General features: G+C 46.3%; 1 protein-coding gene across 3 annotated transcripts in view; it reads right to left on the reverse strand.

The window, feature by feature from the left end:
- Positions 1–10925: 10925 nt before the first annotated feature.
- Positions 10926–20794, reverse strand: part of CEP128 (centrosomal protein 128) — a 182941-nt gene continuing 173072 nt past the window's right edge. For all 3 annotated transcript variants that reach the window (XM_040411239.1, XM_040411241.1, XM_040411238.1), the window contains one exon: positions 10926–11293. In XM_040411239.1, coding sequence (XP_040267173.1) covers positions 11259–11293 — 35 coding nt within the window. In that variant the 3' untranslated portion in view covers positions 10926–11258. The remainder of the gene's footprint in view (positions 11294–20794) is intronic.

Genomic DNA, 20794 nt, shown 5'->3' on the forward strand with positions numbered 1-20794 from the left:
AGGCAGCAGAACGTTCTCCACGGCATCTCCAGACTCTGTCACGTCTGTCACATGTGCTCAGTGTGAACCTGCTTTCATCTGTGAAGAGCACAGGGCGCCAGTGGCGAATTTGCCAATCTTGGTGTTTTCTGGCAATTGCCAAACGTCCTGCACGGTGTTGGGCTGTAAGCACAACCCCCACCTGTGGACGTCGGGCCCTCATATCACCCTCATGGAGTCTGTTTCTGACTGTTTGAGCAGACACATGCACATTTGTGGCCTGCTAGAGGTCATTTTGCAGGGCTCTGGCAGTGCTCCTCCTGTTCCTCCTTGCACAAAGGCGGAGGTAGCGGTCCTGCTGCTGGGTTGTTGCCCTCCTACGGCCTCCTCCACGTCTCCTGATGTACTGGCCTGTCTCCTGGTAGCGCCTCCATGCTCTGGACACTACGCTGACAGACACAGAAAACCTGGATAATCTGTGCCATCCTGGATAAGCTGCACTACCTGAGCCACTTGTGTGGGTTGTAGACTCCGTCTCATGCTACCACTAGAGTGAAAGCACCGCCAGCATTCAAAAGTGACCAAAACATCAGCCAGGAAGCATAGGAACTGAGAAGTGATCTGTGGTCACCACCTGCAAAACCACTCCTTTATTGGGGGTGTCTTGCTAATTGCCTATAATTTCCACCTGTTGTCTATCCCATTTGCACAACAGCATGTGAAACTGATTGTCACTCAGTGTTGCTTCCTAAGTGGACAGTTTGATTTCACAGAAGTGTGATTGACTTGGAGTTACATTGTGTTGTTTAAGTGTTCCCTTTATTTTTTTGAGCAGTGTAGAATGAAAGTATACGGTTTTTACCCTGCTTTTTCCCTTGCCATCCCCCACTTTTCCCGTCCATACTTTTGTCATGGGGGATATTGAGGAGATGGCACCTTCCCCTTCTTGGATCCTCCTAATTTCCTCATCCAGTTTACTGTCCCTTTGGGCCTCAGCAGTAGCAACAGCCTCAGGAGCGAGATCAGAGGTTGTCCCAGTATCCCCAGTTGCCTGAGAGACTCGCCCGTCTCCCTCCCGCTTTGGCGTTTTTCCTGACTCCTCAGTGGGGCAGGCGTCTTTTGCTTACTTTTCCTCCCCGGCCCCTCTGTTCCTTCACTTCTGCCAGCCTCTCCCCAGTAGAATTGGCCTCACGGCTTTCACCCGCCGGAGTATTGACCGCATTGGCAAAGGAATGAGGGCAGCGACCGAATGGGTGACCTAAGTCACCACACAGGTGACACCTAATCTTCGCACATGATGCAGCGAGGTGACCTATCTCCCCACACAGCGCGCACTTCTGTACAGTGCAGTTAGCACTGAAGTGCGTGGGGCTGCCGCATCTGTGACAGAGCTTCGGCTGACCCTGGTAGAAAATCTGAATGCGATCCCTTCCAAGGAAGGTTGCAGATGGTATGCGGGTAACCGTGTTTCCTGAAAGCTTAAGTTTTACCATAAACGTCCAGGCCCAAGACCAGATGCCATATTCATCGCTGTTTTTCTTGGGAACCTCCACCACCTCCCCACATCGGCCAAGCCACGTCATGATGTGTGAATACACGAGAGTGACTCATTTTGGGTTAAAACGGTCACCCTCTTGACGTTGTTCTGATGAGACACCACCTGGACAGCAAAGTCTCGCCAGCTGGGCTGGTTCCTTGCCAGCTCATAGTACGTCAAGAAGAGCTCAAGCCCCTCCGGACAAAGCTGACATCGAACTCGTGTGCCACATAGGAATGTGTCAAGGCGTAGATGTCAGTCGACTTGAAGCCCATCTTTAGCAGGAGCTCAACTACTTCTGATCTTGAAGGACATGTATCACTGCCCCTCCACCTCAGACGGACCACATTCCTACGGAGACCACTCTGCCCAGCTGTTGGGAGAGACCACGCGGTCCCTGCTTTTTTCCTCTCGGAAGGCTGAGAGGCCATGCCTCTCTATCCAGAAGGATATACAGTTTAAGACCACTTGAAAAATAGCAAAAAATCCTACAAACCGGATTCCAAAAAAGTTGGGACACTATACAAATCGTGAATAAAAACTGAATGCAATGATGTGGAGGTGCCAACTTCTAATATTTTATTCAGAATAGAACATAAATCACGGAACAAAAGTTTAAACTGAGAAAATGTACCATTTTAAGGGTAAAATATGTTGAATCAGAATTTCATGGTGTCAACAAATCCCCAAAAAGTTGGGACAAGGCCATTTTCACCACTGTGTGGCATCTCCCCTTCTTCTTACAACACTCAACAGACGTCTGGGGACCGAGGAGACCAGTTTCTCAAGTTTAGAAATAGGAATGCTCTCCCATTCTTGTCTAATCCAGGCCTCTAACTGTTCAATCGTCTTGGGCCTTCTTTGTTGCACCTTCCTCTTTATGATGCGCCAAATGTTCTCTATAGGTGAAAGATCTGGACTGCAGACTGGCCATTTCAGTACCCGGACCCTTCTCCTACGCAGCCATGATGTTGTGATTGATGCAGAATGTGGTCTGGCATTATCTTGTTGAAAAATGCAGGGTCTTCCCTGAAAGAGATGACGTCTGGATGGGAGCAGATGTTGTTCTAGAACCTGAATCTATTTTTCTGCATTGATGGTGCCTTTCCAGACATGCAAGCTGCCCATGCCACACGCACTCATGCAACCCCATACCATCAGAGATGCAGGCTTCTGAACTGAGCGTTGATAACAACTTGGGTTGTCCTTGTCCTCTTTGGTCCGGATGACAAGGCGTCTCAGATTTCCAAAAAGAACTTCGAATCTAGACTCCTCTGACCACAGAACAGTCTTCCATTTTGCCACACTCCATTTTAAATGATCCCTGGCCCAGTGAAAACGCCTGAGCTTGTGGATCTTGCTTAGAAATGGCTTCTTCTTTGCACTGTAGAGTTTCAGCTGGCAACGGCGGATGGCCCGGTGGATTGTGTTCACGGACAATGGTTTCTGGAAGTATTCCTGAGCCCATTCTGTGATTTCCTTTACAGTAGCATTCCTGTTTGTGGTGCAGTGTCGTTTAAGGGCCCGGAGATCACGGACATCCAGTATGGTTTTACCGCCTTGACCCTTACGCACAGAGATTGTTCCAGATTCTCTGAATCTTCGGATGATGTTATGCACAGTTGATGATGATAGATGCAAAGTCTTTGCAATTTTTCGCTGGGTAACACCTTTCTGATATTGCTCCACTATCTTTCTGCGCAACATTGTGGGAATTGGTGATCCTCTACCCATCTTGGCTTCTGAGAGACACTGCCACTCTGAGAAGCTCTTTTTATACCCAATCATGTTGCCAATTGACCTAATTAGTGTTAATTGGTCTTCCAGCTCTTCGTTATGCTCACATTTACTTTTTCCAGCCTCTTATTGCTACTTGTCCAAACTTTTTTGGGATTTGTTGACACCGTGAAAATTAGAATCAACGTATTTTTCCTTTAAAATGATACATTTACTCGGATTAAACGTTTGATCTGTCATCTACGTTCTATTACAAATAAAATATTGACATTTGCCATCTCCACATCATTGCATTCAGTTTTTATTCACAATTTGTTTAGTGTCACAACTTTTTTGGAATCCGGTTTGTATTTAGCACGGCTGGATCTTTACAAGGTTCCAAGTGGAGCTTCAACATGCAACAAGAAGAGATGGGAGGGAGACAAAACATTTTTTGAGCATTCAATTTAATGAAAACAACAAATAAACTGAAACCGGCTGTTTTTCAGCTGATCCAAAGTTTAGGACCACATGCCTTTAAAAGGCCGAATCTGTGCAAAGATGTCGATTCATTGTCATTTTATAAATCACGGAAAAAAATGCACCAAACGGATATGCCACTGACTATACTAGCTAGTCATACAAGCAGATATTAAAAGCTGAGACTTTTGCCAATATATTCCTGTCATCGGAGCCCATCATGTACCACGTCACGGTCTCTCAGCATGGCAAGGGTCCTACCACTACGCTAACTATGGTGTGAACACGGTCTGAAGGTGATGAAATCCAGCTCACAGCCAAGCTTCCACACAACAGCATAGCAGGACAATGCAATGTGAATAAAGCAAGACTGTGAGCCTCCCCCGTATCAGACCGTGTGATGGAGGCTACCAGGTGCAAAAGAATGTTTAAATGCCAGGGAAAGGCACATTCAATATATAAAACAAAATCACTGAAATATCATGGCAAATATGGGGGAACTGCTCAAACCCCAAACACTGTAGTGTGTTTCTCATTGGGGGAGCAGTCCCACCGCATGTGGACCGCAGCAAACTACCATCCCCAGCAAAAAATGCGTACAATGGAGGATGCCGGCGCGGTCCACATGCACCACAAAGGCATCCTACACAAACCGGAGCATTGTGCGGATGACAATATAATTGTATAAATCACGGAAAAAAAATGCACCGAACACATATGCCACTGACTATACTGGCTAGTCATACAAGCAGATATTAAAAGCTGAGGAACACATCGGAGCCCCTCATGCACCACATGATTAGCCTGTTTAAAAGCTGCTCCAACCCCACTCTTATCATTGCCCTCCGCTTCATCAGTACAATTATTCACAACTTTTGAGCGCCGCTGATCCCAACACAGACGCTGCTGATCTGTTCTTTCATGGCGCCGCTCATCTGGACCAGCAGTGCCAATACAAAGCAAAGGTTTTAGTTCCAGTTCTAGTCCTTTATTGGGAGGCGTAACCGTTAGAGCCCCGGCAGCTCCTTCATGCCTCTGAACGTCATCAGCGGTCGGAGGCACCGGAGCTCTCGCAGCCGACTCTGGCGTGGAGCCGCCCCCCCAATCAGGGAGAAAACTCCAGCTCCAGAGCCTTTTCTCTTATCCCCCGCGGTAACCTTCCTGTTCGGCTTTTCAGCCAGTGCCGCACCAGCTCCATCCCCGTTACTGCAAACAGAGATGGAGCTCACCACCATATTGGACACCTCCCTCTCTCCTACAGCGAGTCCACTGCAGTACACGGGCTGAGCTGAGAAGAGGAGCTAGCTTTTTTCCTTTCCCAGGTGTCCCCCATGGCAGCTCATCACCAAAGCACAAGTCCTGGAATCGGACTGGGGACCCTAGGAGCTGGATCTCCTCCATAAGGGCCCCCCCCGGGCTACAGGTCTCACACTCATCCCCTGAGCCGCCAGAACTGCAGCTGGGTGACATTGCTGCTTGGCGTGCAGGGGGCCCACCGTACAGAACTTGCTGCTGCTCCTGCAGACTGCCAGTAGGATCTTGCTGGTCACCATCATCATCCTCGACTGCGTGGTCCTTCTCCATCTGGCTGTCAGGCTGCAGCCCCATCTGCCTTCTCTCCTCCTCTGCCATCTTAGTTTATGAGTTTCTCCTTAAACGGGCCGTTTTTCTCTGAGTACAGTTCTTCTTTCCTCTAACTCGCCAATCTCATCTTGAAGCTGCTTTATTTGGTTCTACAGCCCCTTCTTCTTTCTCGGGGTCTTACTTGCGTCTTCATATTCACAGAGGTGGCTCATAACTCGAGAGCCGTAGGTGTAAATGGACTCCCAGACCCTCAGTACGCCCCAGGCTTTCTCCTCAAGATCTGCTTCACATCCGTGAACACTCGGCTTTCGCTGGGCCCCGGAAGGGCCACTCTCACCTTGGGTAGCATTCAGGTCGTCCTTAGTGGATCCAGCCTTGCGGCTCTTCCTACCGTCCACAGACTCAGGGGAGACAGAAGCCGCATTGCTGTGACTCCTGCCAGATCTTCTTACCCCTGAGTCCTCCATACAGGCCAAATGCTGGCTCCTCCTGTCCCCTGATGGCCTGCCGGTGGGAACAAGAGCCTGGGGCTGGCTTCCCTCACTCATGCCTGAGAACCCACTCTCTCCCTGTATTATACTGCAGAGCTGCACTCACTATTCTGCTGGTGGAGTCACTGTGTACATACATTACTTATCCTGTACTGATCCTGAGTTATTATACTCCAGAGCTGCACTCACTATTCTGCTAGTGGAGTCACTGTGTACATACATTACTTATCCTGTACTGATCCTGAGTTATTATACTCCAGAGCTGCACTCACTATTCTGCTGGTGGAGTCACTGTGTACATACATTACTTATCCTGTACTGATCCTGAGTTATTATACTCCAGAGCTGCACTCACTATTCTGCTAGTGGAGTCACTGTGTACATACATTACTTATCCTGTACTGATCCTGAGTTATTATACTCCAAAGCTGCACTCACTATTCTGCTGGTGGAGTCACTGTGTACATACATTACTTATCCTGTACTGATCCTCAGTTATTATACTCCAGAGCTGCACTCACTATTCTGCTGGTGCAGTCACTGTGTACATACATTACTTATCCTGTACTGATCCTCAGTTACATCCTGTATTATACTCCAGAGCAGCACTCACTATTCTGCTGGTGCAGTCACTGTGTACATACATTACTTATCCTGTACTGATCCGGAGTTACATCCTGTATTATACTCCGGAGCTGCACTTACTATTCTGCTGGTACAGTCACTGTGTACATACATTACTTATCCTGTACTGATCCTGAGTTATTATACTCCAAAGCTGCACTCACTATTCTGCTGGTGGAGTCACTGTGTACATACATTACTTATCCTGTACTGATCCTGAGTTACATCCTGTATTATACTCCAGAGCTGCACTCACTATTCTGCTGGTGCAGTCACTGTGTACATCCATTACTTATCCTGTACTGATCCTGAGTTACATCCTGTATTATACTCCAGAGCAGCACTCACTATTCTGCTGGTGCAGTCACTGTGTACATACATTACTTATCCTCTACTGATCCTGAGTTATTATACTCCAGAGCTGCACTCACTATTCTGCTGGTGCAGTCACTGTGTACATACATTACTTATCCTCTACTGATCCTGAGTTATTATACTCCAGAGCTGCACTCACTATTCTGCTGGTGCAGTCACTGTGTACATACATTACTCATCCTGTACTGATCCTGAGTTACATCCTGTATTCTACTCCAGAGCTGCACTCACTATTCTGCTGGTGCAGTCACGGTGACTCCCCCTCTTTACACCAGGCTCAGTACAGTCCATATGCTGACCCCTCCACAAGGGTTAAGCTGACATGGAGACGTCCGGTCGTCGTACTGGTCAGTTGATGGGTATATGGTGGGATTTTCCTGGTACAGATGTGATAATCTCCAGGGGGTTGTGTGGTGGTCCTGCCTCTTGTGAGCGCTGCCATGTCTTCTGTCTCTCCTCCTCCGCTCAGTTCATTCAGGTTATCTTCACAGGTTCCCTGGGTTTGGCCAGGTTGAGGCTCTTGTATAGACATTTGTCGCCTGCACCAATTTTTGAATCCGTTACATCTGCAGGACAGAAGTGGAATCACCACACAATATGAAGGCCCCCCCCCCCCCCGGCTATAGCACTATGGGGATTGTTGAGAGGAAAAAGTTTTGTTCTGTTCCAAGCCACTTCCACCACAAAACCGCATGTGGAAAATCCAGAAAGATGCGAATGGAAAATGCACGATTAAGGGAAAATGATCAATTCTTCTTGTGCTGTGTCGGGAATGTCAGTCGTGTTTACTTTGAAAGGCGACTCCACATCCGGAATGTGCGTCCAACACCCGGCTAGTGCGCTCCTGCCATCAGTGGCGGCCTCTGCGATCACCCCAGAGATTCTCACCCAGTAGGAAGGTAAATGTGGACGTTGCTTTTTACCTGGACCCATTCCCTGTGCCACACGCTCAGCGCTGCGGCGAATATAAAGGGCCAAGGCTATGAAATATTTTTTCCACTGAAGTTCTCTGCCCATGCTTCATATAGGAGCCGCACAAACCCCTCAATTCCCCTGTTACCTGGAGTAAGACTCGGAACAGCAGAAGGCACTCAATGAGAAGGCTGATAGAGGCATCTACTGGAGGAGGACGCTGCGGCCTCCACTACAAGGCGCAGAACAGGGATGGATCCAGCCCAGTAGACAGATATTGCTTGGAATTTTATTGTAGCCTAATTGGATTGGGTCCATCAATGGTGTCCACAGCGTCCTCTTCCTGTGGACAGTTAAAGGGGTCCTCTCATTTCAGCAAATGGCATTTGTCATGTAGAGAAAGTTAATACAGGGCACTTCCTAATGTATTGTTATTATCCATATTGCCTCCTTTGGTGGCTGTATTAATTTTTCCATCACATTATACACTGTTTCCATGGTTACGACTAGGGATGAGTGAATCGACTCCGGATGAAACATCCGAATTCGATTCGCATAAAACTTTGTTTCAATACTGTACAGCATTAGAATGTCTTGGCTCCAATAAGTCAAAGTTATTACTAAGAGAAGTCTCGCGAGATAATAACGAGCGTAATAACTTCAGAAATTAATTTATACTGTAAAAAAAAAAACATTTCCCAAACTCGGGTTCGGTTCCAAGTGGTTCCTTGGAACCGAACCAGAGTTCGGGAAATGTTTTTTTACAGTAGAAATCAATTTCGCGAGACTTGGCTTAGTAATAACTTCGGCTCATTGGAGCCAAGACATTCTAATACTGTACAGAGCGCTCGCTCCGTACAGTATTGAAACAAAGTTTTATGCGAATCAAATTCAGATGTTTCATCCGGAGTCGATTCGCTCAACCCTAGTTACGACCACCCTGCTATCCAGCAGTGCTAGTCGTGCTTGCACACTATAGAAAATAGTTCTTGAGTGTGCGCACTCCCGCGGTCCCAGCCAGCAGAGGCCGGCACTTTTTTCTATATTGTGCAAGAACAACCAGCACTGCTGGATTGCAGGGTGGTCGTAACCTTGGAAATTTGCTGTGATATGCCCCCCACCTATTTTTATAACAGAGCAACCAACCTCACTACTTACTACGCTGTCCTCCATCTGCTTCTGTGGGACTGGCGAAAATAACGGAGCAATGGTTCGGCTATTTCCGTCAGCCCCATAGAAGTTACTGGAGCGGTAGCTGCGCTTGTGCGATGCGCTCTCCATTCATTTCAGTGAGACTAACACTCAGCGACTTTCATCGCTCCCATATGAATGAATGGGGGGGGGGGCACATTCCTGGTGTGGCCAGCTTCATAAATATCAGTCAGATGCCGTACCAATGGACAGCCTGCTACCGGAATACCCCTGTAATGGGGAAATGTGTGGCCCTTGCGGAGTCTCGTGTTGTATAGAATTGCTCCAGGAGTCCCCGCTTCATGGATTACAGGCTGCTGCGGCAGAAGTCTTTATTCTGCATGGAAGTTTAAGTTGCTGCAGATCTGATGTTTGGGAATGCCAATACTGTGTACAGTGCCTACCAGAGGAACACAACCCCCAATATGATGGCAGAAAATCAAGGGCTCCTCAAACTAGGGTCTTCCAGGCACCATGTTGGCTGCACCTTTTGACTTGGTTTTGTTTGTTCTGTATAGCGACACCTTGCGCGGCTCTGGCCGGGGTATGGTAAGGTGATTTGAGTTTGGTATGTCACCCTATATTATTGGATGGTGTCCAGAGTTGCTTATATAAAACCGCACAAAGGATTCATCTGTGTGCACAGGAGACCCCCTGCAGCGCAGACACAGTGCACGGAAGCTGGGATTGTGAATCGGCTCATAGGGCTGAGCCGATGGGCGTAATGCAGGGCAAAGCTGGGGCCAGGTTATCGGATCCCTGAACCCCGTGGTACCAAGAGATAATCCCGAGATCACAGCCGGAGCTCTGGTTACAGGGAATCTCTCACCACCATTTGGCCTGTGCTACCATGCTGTCAGACTTGGTTTGACTATGTTTATTTTATATGCAGATTAGGGTGCAAAGTGCCCAGCAGGGGGAGCCCCAGCCCGCCCATTGACAGAGCCCAGTACCTCCTAGGTGCCCGCAACGTCACCAACACCCTCCCCCCTCTGCTGGCGAGGTCGCCTCTCCACTGTCTGCCTTGGCCGGCTCCTTTACAGTATATAGTAAGGCCTTCAGCCTCACTACTTACTGCGCATGCTAAACGGAAACCAAAGATGTGTTTTAAACCAAGTCTGACTGTACTTCAGCATGGTAGCACGACGTATACAGGCCAAATGGTGGTGAGAGAGTCCCTAGATGTAATGGGGGGCTGCCGAAAAAGGACTGCAAACTGAAACCTGCGCAAATAATTGTATTCTGTTTCATTGATGGAGATGATGAGCAGCAGCAGCCGGGTCCGTGTGTCGGAAATAACGGACAAGGAAAGCGAACATTAACGAACATCTACACGCCAACATAAGAGTGTAAGCGCTTATGGTCAGCGGGGTCCTCTCTCTCCTGCAGAGTAGAGTGTAAGCTCTTATGGTCAGCGGGGTCCTCTCTCTCCTGTAGAGTGTAAGCTCTTATGGTCAGCGGGGTCCTCTCTCTCCTGTACAGTGTAAGCTCTTATGGTCAGCGGGGTCCTCTCTCTCCTGTAGAGTGTAATCTCTTGTGGTCACTTGGCTCTCTCTCTCTTTGTAGAGTGTAAGCTCTTGTGGTTGGCAAGGTCCTCGCTCCTGTAGAGTGTAAGCTCTCGGCAATGTCCGGGCACAATACTCTTTCATATAGAGCCGTGGACGGTCATTTCTGCTCCATTATTTTACAACCGCATCAGCACCCAGAATAATTAAGCCTCTGTGGAGGTAGAGCGAGCGCGGCATGGCACCCGGTCTACCCTCTGCCGTATCTCCCTTTGGACTCTTTATATTTTGGGTTTGGAGGTTTTATTCTCTGCTAGTGAAGCAGACATGGCAGCGTCCGTGGTGCCTGATGCACAATCTTTGGGTGGATTTGTGGCGTTCAGTACGTGATCTGACGGCTCGTGTCCTGGACGTCTGATTTCCCTACAGCTTGATCTGGTGTGGAGCTTTTTTCGGATCATGTGCGGAGAGTACACCGATAATGGCGACTTATTCCAGCATAGCGTATACCGAATAATGTGTAGGACTGACCCATTCTTATAAATGATTTATTGAGGCAAAAACCTAATTTACAGCAAAGTGGATTTATGATATCAGATTACATTTAATATTAGCAGCATTTCATGTCAAGTCTGTAAGTCCAAAAACACATGATTCCTGGTGTGAGGGGTAAGTGGTGATGCCGCCCGGGCACTCCGCAATGACCTGTAGGCAAGGTGCTGTGTCCGTTCTTCAGGACTGGTCTATACAGCAGATTCTGTATCCTAACCAGGCTGGAGCCGGCGGGCAGCCATGACGGATGGGCTGTCCTTTCAGGAGGCGGCTCCGCTCAGTGCAATGCCCGAGGTGTGATCCTTCATATTCTCAAGGCTCGGGGGGGGGCCCTCTTTTTAAAGGAGCTGAAACAAGAGAAAGCAATGGTGATCCATCAATGTAGAAGCTTGCAGAACGTCTCACCTACAAACTGCAGGATTTATCAAAGGCTTAAAGGGGTTACCCCATGACTAATGTAAAAAATGAAAATCGGACATATTGTATATGACAAACTCTAACAAAGCCAGAACCAGCCCTGGACCTCACATGGATCCAGAGATCTCCCCAGTCATTGCTCTGCTAGATTTATATCAAGCTGACAGCTCAGGGGGGCGTGTCCTTACTGCTGCAGCTCAGGGGGGCGCGTCCTTACTGCTGCAGCTCAGGGGGGCGCGTCCTTGCTGCTGCGGCTCAGGGGACGTGTCCTTGCTGCTGCGGCTCAGGGGGCGCGTCCTTACTGCTGCAGCTCAGGGGGGGCGCGTCCTTACTGCTGCGGCTCAGGGGGGCGCGTCCTTACTGCTGCAGCTCAGGGGGGCGCGTCCTTACTGCTTCAGCTCAGGGGGGCGCGTCCTTACTGCTGCAGCTCAGGGGGGCGCGTCCTTACTGCTGCAGCTCAGGGGGGCGCGTCCTTACTGCTGCAGCTCAGGGGGGCGCGTCCTTGCTGCTGCAGCTCAGGGGGGCGCGTCCTTGCTGCTGCAGCTCAGGGGGGCGCGTCCTTGCTGCTGCGGCTCAGGGGACGCGTCCCTGCTGCTGCAGCTCTCAGCCTATTATATAGGAGGCAGTTGAATGATTAAACTTGGCATTTACAACCCCTTTAATGTACAATATTTGTAGGTGTGGTTAGTCGGGAGGGGCGGGGCCTTCTACAGCACTTCCAATATCATTTAGGCCCGCTATCTCCGCACATGCTCAGACCTGCTGCTCTATTCTTTGGGGGAGTGGGACCTCTACAATCAGATTCTTGTCCCTTTTTCTGCAGATAGGGGGATACATCTGTATTATGAGGAAATCCCCCTTAAAGGAAGATTTCATTAGTAAATGACCTATTTTTTTTAACATTAAAACATAGAAATTGAAAGAAAACATTTGGTGGTTATTCTTATTTTCCATTTCAATATCTATTAAAGAAAAATGCTGCAGTTTCTGCCCTGGCCATGTCATCTCCTTATTACAGGCATGATTAGAATGACAGATAACACCGGATCCACCATTCACAATAGGTGATGTCATCTACCCCCTCATTACCTCTGCACAGGGCACAGAGCCTACCCCTCTCGTCCATTGTCTACTCTGAAGCAATTCTCTAGAACAGTCTGGCAAGATGGCCGCCCCCATAGCCAAGTTCAGGAAATAGAATATAAAAAAAAAATCGCTCAAAGACAGAAACAAATGACGTGTAACCACTGTAGGGGCTCCTTTTATAGGCAGAGCCACGCCCACTGGGTGGAGCTCTAGCAGAATGGTGCGGAGTATTAAGTCCTCTGACTCCCCTGTCTCCTAAATATCACTGTATGCCTCAGTGGGACATAGCTAATACAGTCCCAGAAATGATTATGCAGCATTTTATATCATTACTAAATATTAAAGAGAACACGTGTAGAGAAACCTGCAAAAAATGTATGTGACAATTTAGTACAATCATTGTGCCACAAATCACTGCAAAAGGTGCACCACAATGATATGCAACTGACAACACTGGCTAATCCCTCAGGCTGATGTTAAAAACTGAGACTTTAGCCAATGTATTCCAGCCAGGAACAGAACGGAGCCCACCATCAAGGTATCTCAGTGCGGCATAGACTACCTCTGGTGTGTGAACACGGTCTGAATGGTGCTCCCACATACCTCCATAGTGAGATCACTCATGCAGTGGGAGAAGGCTGCAAGCCCCACTTAGAACAGGATACTAGGTGCACTAGAATGTTACCAACAGTACGCAATGGCACACACCATACATGTAAAGGAAAATCACTAAAATAAAGTGGCCTAAATGGGAGGAAATGCTCAAAAACCCTAAACCGGGGGAGCAATTCCTCTGCATGTGATCCGTTGCTAACGGCAATCCCCAGCAAAAAGTGCATACAATGGAGGATGTCGGCAGTGGACCACATGCACCACACCAATTTGCAGCCATTATGGAATATTAACCCCTTATGGACCGGGCTCATTTGTACCAGGCCATTTTTTGCAAATCTGACCAGTGTCACTTTGTGTGAATAACTTTAAAAAGTTTTCACTTATCCAGGCCATTCTGAGACAGTTTTTTTTGTCACATATTGTACTTCATGACACTGGTACAATAAAGTAAAAAAAAAAATTCATTTTTATTATTAAAAAAATACCAAATTTACCAAAAATTTGGAAAAATTAGCAAATTTCCAAGTTTCTATTTCTCTACTTCTATAATACATAGTAATACCTCTAAAAATAATTAATTTACATTCCCCATATGTCTACTTCATGGTTTGAATCATTTTGGGAATGCAATTTTATTTTTTGGGGACGTTACAAGGCTTAGAAGCAAATCTTTTTAAGGACCAGTTCAGGTCTGAAGTCACTTTGTGAGGCTTACATAATAGAAACCACCCAAAAATGACCCCATTTTGGAAACTACACCCCTCAAGGTATTCAAAACTGATTTTACAAACTTTGTTAACCCTTTAGGTGTTCCACAAGAGTTAATGGCAAATGGATAAGACATTTCAGAATTTAAATTTTTGGGCAAATTTTCCATTTTAATCCATTTTTTCCAGTAACAAAGCAAGGGTTAACAGCCAAACAAAACTCAATATTTATTGGCCTGATTATGTAGTTTATAGAAACTACTGTACGGGCACACGGCAGGGCGCGGAAGGAAAGGAACACCATATGGTTTTTGGAAGGCAGATTTTGCAGGATTGGTTTTTAGACACCATGTCCCATTTAAAGCCCCCCTGGTGCACCCCTAGAGTAGAAACTCCAAAAAAAGTGACCCCATTTTGGAAACTACGGGATAAGGTGGCAGTTTTGTTGGTACTATTTTAGGGTACATATGATTTTTGGTTGCTCTATAATACACTTTTTGTGAGGCAAATTAACAAAAAATAGAAATTCAGAAATTTCTTCTCCATTTTCCATTAACTCTTGTGGAACACCTAAAGGGTTAACAAAGTTTGTAAAATCAGTTTTGAATACCTTGAGGGGTTTAGTTTCTTTAATGGGGTCATTTTTTGGAGTTTCTACTCTAGGGGTACATCAGGGGGGCTTCAAAAAACCAGTCCAGCAAAAACTGCCTTCCAAAAACCATATGTCGTTCCTTTCCTTCTGCGCCCTGCCGTGTGGCCATACAGCAGTTTGCGACCACATATGGGGCATTTCTGTAAACTACAGAATCAGGGCAATAAATATTGAGTTTTGTTTGGCTGTTAACCCGTGCTTTGTTACAGGAAAAAATGCATTAAAATGGAAAATTTGCCCAAAAAATTGTTGTTTTGGCACAGTTTTTTATTTTTATTATTTACAATGTTCATCTGACAGGTTAGATCATGTGCCATTTTTATAGAACAGCTTCTTATGGACGGGGCGATACCTAATATGTATACTTTTTTTAATTTATTTAGGTTTTACACAATAATATCATTTTTTGAAAAAAAAAAAAGCATGTTTTAGTGTCTCCATAGTCTGAGAGCCATAGTTTTTTCAGTTTTTAGGCAATTGTCTCAGGTTGGGTATCATTTTTGCGGGATGAGATGACGGTTAGATTGGCACCATTGTGGGGGGCATATGACATTTTGATCGCTTGCTATTACACTTTTTGTGATGTAAGGTAACAAAAAAAAAATTCTTTTTTTACACCGTTTTTATAAAAAAAAATTTTTACAGTGTTTACCTGAGGGGTTAGGTCACGTGGTATTTTTATAGAGCAGGTTCTTAGGGCTCTTTCACACTTGCGTTCTTTTCTTCCGGCATAGAGTTCCGTCGTCGGGGCTCTATGCCAGAAGAATCCTGATCAGGATTATCACCATGCATTCTGAATGGAGAGAAATCCGTTCAGGATGTCTTCAGTTCCGGAACGGAACGTTTTTTGGCCGGAGAAAATACCGCAGCATGCTGCGCTTTTTGCTCCGGCCAAAAATCTGGAACACTTGCCGCAATGCCGGATCCGGAATGAATGCCCATTGAAAGGCATTGATCCGGATCCGGCCTTAAGCTAAACGTCGTTTCGGCGCATTGCCGGAGCCGACATTTAGCTTTTTCTGAATGGTTACCATGGCTGCCGGGACGCTAAAGTCCTAGCAGCCATGGTAAAGGGGAGCGGGGGAGCAGCATACTTACCGTCCGTGTGGCTCCCCGGGCGCTTCAGAGTGACGTCAGGGCGCCCCACGCGCATGGATCATGTGATCGCATTGGACACGTCATCCATGCGCATGGGGCGCCCTGACGTCATTCTGGAGCGCCCCGGGAGCCGCACGGACTGTAAGTATACCGATCCCCCGCTCCCCACTACTACTATGGCAGCCAGGACTTTAATAGCGTCCTGGGTGCCATAGTAACACTGAAAGCATTTTGAAGACGGATCCGTCTTCAAATGCTTTCAGTACACTTGCGTTTTTCCGGATCCGGAGTGTAATTCCGGCAAGTGGAGTACACGCCGGATCCGGACAACGCAAGTGTGAAAGAGCCCTAACGCAAGTGTGAAAGAGCCCTTACGGACGTGGTATACTTTATTTTTTTTATTTAGGTTTTAAACAATAATATCATTTAAAAAAACAAACAAACATGTTTTAGGGTCTCAATAGTCTGAGAGCCATATTTATTTATTTTTTTGGGCGATTGTCTTATGTAGGGTATCATTTTTTGCGGGATGAGGTGACTGTTAGATTGGCACCATTGTGGGGGGCATACGCCTTTTTGATCGCTTGGTGTTGCACTTTTAGTGACGTAAGTGACAAAACAAATTGGTTTTTAGCAGTTTTTATTTTATTTTTTTGACAGTGTTCACCTGAGGGGTTATGTCATATGATATATTTTTTAGAGCCGGTCGTTACGGACGTGGCGGTACCTAAGGCTACTTTCACACCTGCGTTAGGTGTGGATCCGTCTGGTATCTGCACAGACGGAGCCGCACCGATAATGCAAACACTGGTATCAGTTCAGTACGGATCCGTCTGCATAACTTAGTAAAAAAAAAATCTAAGTCTAAGTCAAAGGGATCCGTCCTGACTTGCATTGAAAGTCAATGGGGGATGGATCCATTTACAATTGCACCATATTTGTGTCAATGTAAACGGATCCGTCCCCATTGACTTACATTGTAAGTCAGGACGGATCCGTTTGGCTCTAACGCTGCTTAGAGTTTTGGTGTCAGCACCCAGAGCGGAATGGAGGCGGAACGTGGCAAACTGATGCATTCTGAACAGATTCGCATCCATTCAGAATGCATTGGGGCTAAACTGATCCGTTTGGGGCCGCTTGTGAGAGCCTTGAAACGGATCTCACAGGCCGACCCAGAAACAGAAGTTTACATATTATATAACAAAAACAAAGACAGGTGCACTCTGCGGTCTTACTACGGGTACTTTCACACTTGCGGCAGGACGGATCCGACAGGCTGTTCACCATGTCGGATCCGTCCTTCCGACGTGCAGGACTTTTTTTAGTCCGGCGGCTTTCGCAGTGCAACGCTGTGCTGAGCTGGAGCTCCGCCCCGTCCCCATTATAGTCAATGGGGACAGAGCGGCAGTCACGCGGCACGGCGAAATAGCGGAAGGACGGATCCGACAGGGTGAACAGCCTGTCGGATCCGTCCTGCCGCAAGTGTGAAAGTACCCATAGTAAGACCGCAGACTGCACCTGTCTTTGTTTTTGTTATAGAATATGTATACTTACTTAAATTTTTTTAAGTTTTACAAAATATCATTTTTGATACAAAAAATATATAAAATCATGTTTTAGTGTCTCCATAGTAAGAGTCATAGTTTTTTCAGTTTTTTGGTGATTGTCTTAGGTAGGGTATCATTTTTGTGGGATCAGATGACTGTTAGATTGGCACTATTTTGGGGGGCATACAACTTTTTGATCGCTTGCTATTACACTTTTTGTGATGTAAGGTGACAAAAAATGTTTTGGACACAGTTTTTATTATTAGTTTTTTACGGTGTTCACCTCAGGGTTTAGGTCATGTGGTATTTTTATAGAGCAGGTTCTTACGGACGCGGCGATACCTAATATGTCTACTTTTTTATTTATTTATGTTTAACGTAAAAAAAGCATTTTTGAAAAAAAAAAATTATGTTTTAGTCAGAGCAATTGTTTTTTTTTATTTTTTGGGCCATTGTCTCATGTTGGGACTCATTTTTTGCGGGATGAGGTGACTGTTTGGTACTATTTTGGCATACATACGACTTTTTTGATCACTTATTACATTTTTTGGGAAGTAAGGTGGGCAAAATTTCTATTTTATCATTTTTGTTTATGGCGTTCACCTTGCGGGGAAAGTAACATGACCGTTTTATAGATCAGGTCATTACGGACGCGGTGATATCAAACATGTGTAGGGAGTTTTTTTTTTTTTTTTACCCATACCCACTTGGTTCTTGAAGATCCAATGGATCTAATGTCTGTATAATACAATACAGTACACTATATAGTGTACTGTACTTTACTGTATTTTCACTTTACTTAGTCTGATCAGCACCATGGACAGCCGGAAGCCTGTGAAGGCGTCCGGTTGCCATGGTAACCATCACTCGCTGCCACAACAGAGCAGCGGGTGATGGGGAGGGAGGGGGACCCCCTCCCTCTGTGATTCCGTCACGAATCGGGGGCTGAAAAGGCACAGTAGCCCCCGGAGACAGGGAGGGAGCTCCCTCCCTGTTAACCTCTTACATACAATGCCCGCTAACAGTTGTTGTCCCCCCTCCCCCGCTGCGCCTGCCGGCACATAACAAAGAAGGCTGTGTGGGGGGGTTAAACATTAAAAAAAAAGGCATTTTGAAGTTTAGAAACTTCCGAAAGCGCTGTAACCACAGGTCTGAATTGATCTGTTTGCAGCGATCGCAGATACGGACCCCCCGTGGCATTGACCCAGGGTGCCTGCTGATTGATTTCAGCAGACTCCCAGTTCCGATCACCGCCCGCCGCGCAGCGGTGATCAGAACTACACAGGGCGTACAGGTGTCCCCAACAGGTTAAAGTTGCAACACAAAGCAACAAATGATGACATAAAGACGGCAAAAGAAGTCACTCGTCCAGTATTCGATCAGCTATCATGGATACCATAGGTTACTAGTTAAATTAATTACAGCAATAAAAGTGACTAACATCACTGATTAGGTATTACAAACACATACAAAGCAGAGGGACTATTAGTTGAATAGCAAATCTCATTTTTTTTTATACATACAATCCCTTTTGGAAACCTAGTCCACACATCCACTCAATGGTAGTACTACTGCATGGTAGTATAGTGGTCTGTGGGCTCATTAACATGCTGATGTCAGGTCTCATATTCACCACACCGGTATAAAACACTACACAGACCCAAATGCGAGGGCTAGATGGAACACGATGATATAAAGTCACTGAGCCCAACTGTCCGTAATGTAAACATCCATTGTGCAATAACAGGACATCAATATCTCCCCTTCTCGGCGAACCTCTCACATGCTCCATTCCTTGGAATTTGATACAATCCTTCATTCCAATACATGTGGCGCTATGGGGGGGGGTATCGTCCTGCTTACACTCGGAAGTGTTCTCCTGTGCGTCTCCTACACTCTCTCTTTGTCTTTCCCACATCTTGCTTGCGACACAGACATGTGGCCACATGAACCACCCTTACCATTCTACAGTTATGAATTTCCGTCCAGTGGTCGTGCTTGTAACTAGGTTTCCTTTTTCAATTGCCTTACAGGCAACACAATTGTCACATTTAAACGTGCTTGAGGTTTGTTTGTCAACCAGGTTGATTTGACTGGAGAATTTTACACACTATGTACTAGTCTATCCTTTAGGTTATTCCCTCTTCTGTACGTGATCAGAGGATGATCCCCCACTAAGTGTCCCACAGTGGTCCTTCAAGATTCTATTGACTTTCCTATGTGCAAGATCATATGGGTCCGCAAATCCAGAGATGCGGAATGGTGCGGAACGGAACCCTACGGAAGTACTAATAGTCCCTCTGCTTTGTATGTGTTTGTAATACCTAATCAGTGATGTTAGTCACTTTTATTGCTGTAATTAATTTAACAACTAGTGACCTATGGTATCCATGATATCTGATTGAATACTGGACGAGCGACTTCTTTTGCCGTCTTTATGTCGTCATTTGTTGCTTTGTGTTGCAACTTTAATAATCCATAATGGCTACAAGTTGGTGTGGCCATAATTTGGCTACATTGATTTGTGGCACAATGATTGTACTAAATTGTCACATACATTTTTTGCAGGTTTCTCTACACGTGTTCTCTTTAATATTTAGTAATGATATAAAATGCTGCATAATCATTTCTGGGACTGTATTAGCTATGTCCCACTGAGGCATACAGTGATATTTAGAAGACAGGGGAGTCAGAGGACTTAATACTCCGCACCATTCTGCTAGAGCTCCACCCAGTGGGCGTGGCTCTGCCTATAAAAGGAGCCCCTACAGCGCCACAGGCTTTGAGCGCTGCTTCCCGCCAGGTTTATGGGCGCGCAGCATCTATGAAACCCTTGTACTTTGTATTCTGCTCCTGATGACATGCCCGCAACTGCTCAGGGGGCATCGAAACGCGTCGAGCAGACGCAATAGTTACAAGCTATACAGGTGACGGTGAATGAGGGTCTGTCTGGAGGTGCTGTAGGATTAAAAGAGCCACAAGCACCTACTGAACCCCTAACACCATCTCCAGGACAGCTCTACCTATGTGTATTTGTGACCCTTATGGTCAATGAGATGTGGTGATACATACGTATTTTCAAAATACACTAATAGTTTTTTATGTCTCCACATATGCCCATCGGGGGCAGGAGGGAGGTGTGGATATAGCGAAGCTAACTAATAACCACCACCTGCACTCAGCCTGATTTAAGTATCTTTAGGCAGTTTAGCCACATTTTTAAGTGAATATATTTAATAAAATGTTTTTTTAAGCGTTTTTCTCTTCAGGCAGTAAACTTCAATGTGAGAAGCTGTGCCCACTATGGGGTCAGATCTTGTATCCATATACGACGCCGATCACTGTGTATACGCTGTGCTCTCTTCCCTCCTCACATTACCCGATTCAGCACCTTGGCGCCACTCTCCATGTATGGAGGCCCCGGGGGCAGTACATTACGACTACAGGGCCATCTACCCCCCCTCCTCAGTAATATTCTGAGCAGCTGAGGGGGGTCACAACACGTTTTCGGCTATCAGAGTATATACTGCGTGGTATATGTTTTTATTAGTATATACCTTTCCGTGGACAGGTCATGCTTACATCTGCCATATATGACGGGAAATGCAGACCCTTCACTCTTTTCTGTGGTATCGCACCCTGTGAGAGCGTACACACTGACGGATATCGTATATGGGTGCGCATAGTGACATCATAGTGCGCATAGTGACACATTACCCACCATTA

The sequence above is a fragment of the Bufo bufo genome, chromosome 11 (assembly GCF_905171765.1).
Source record: "Bufo bufo chromosome 11, aBufBuf1.1, whole genome shotgun sequence".
In the NCBI taxonomy this organism is placed as follows: domain Eukaryota; kingdom Metazoa; phylum Chordata; class Amphibia; order Anura; family Bufonidae; genus Bufo; species Bufo bufo.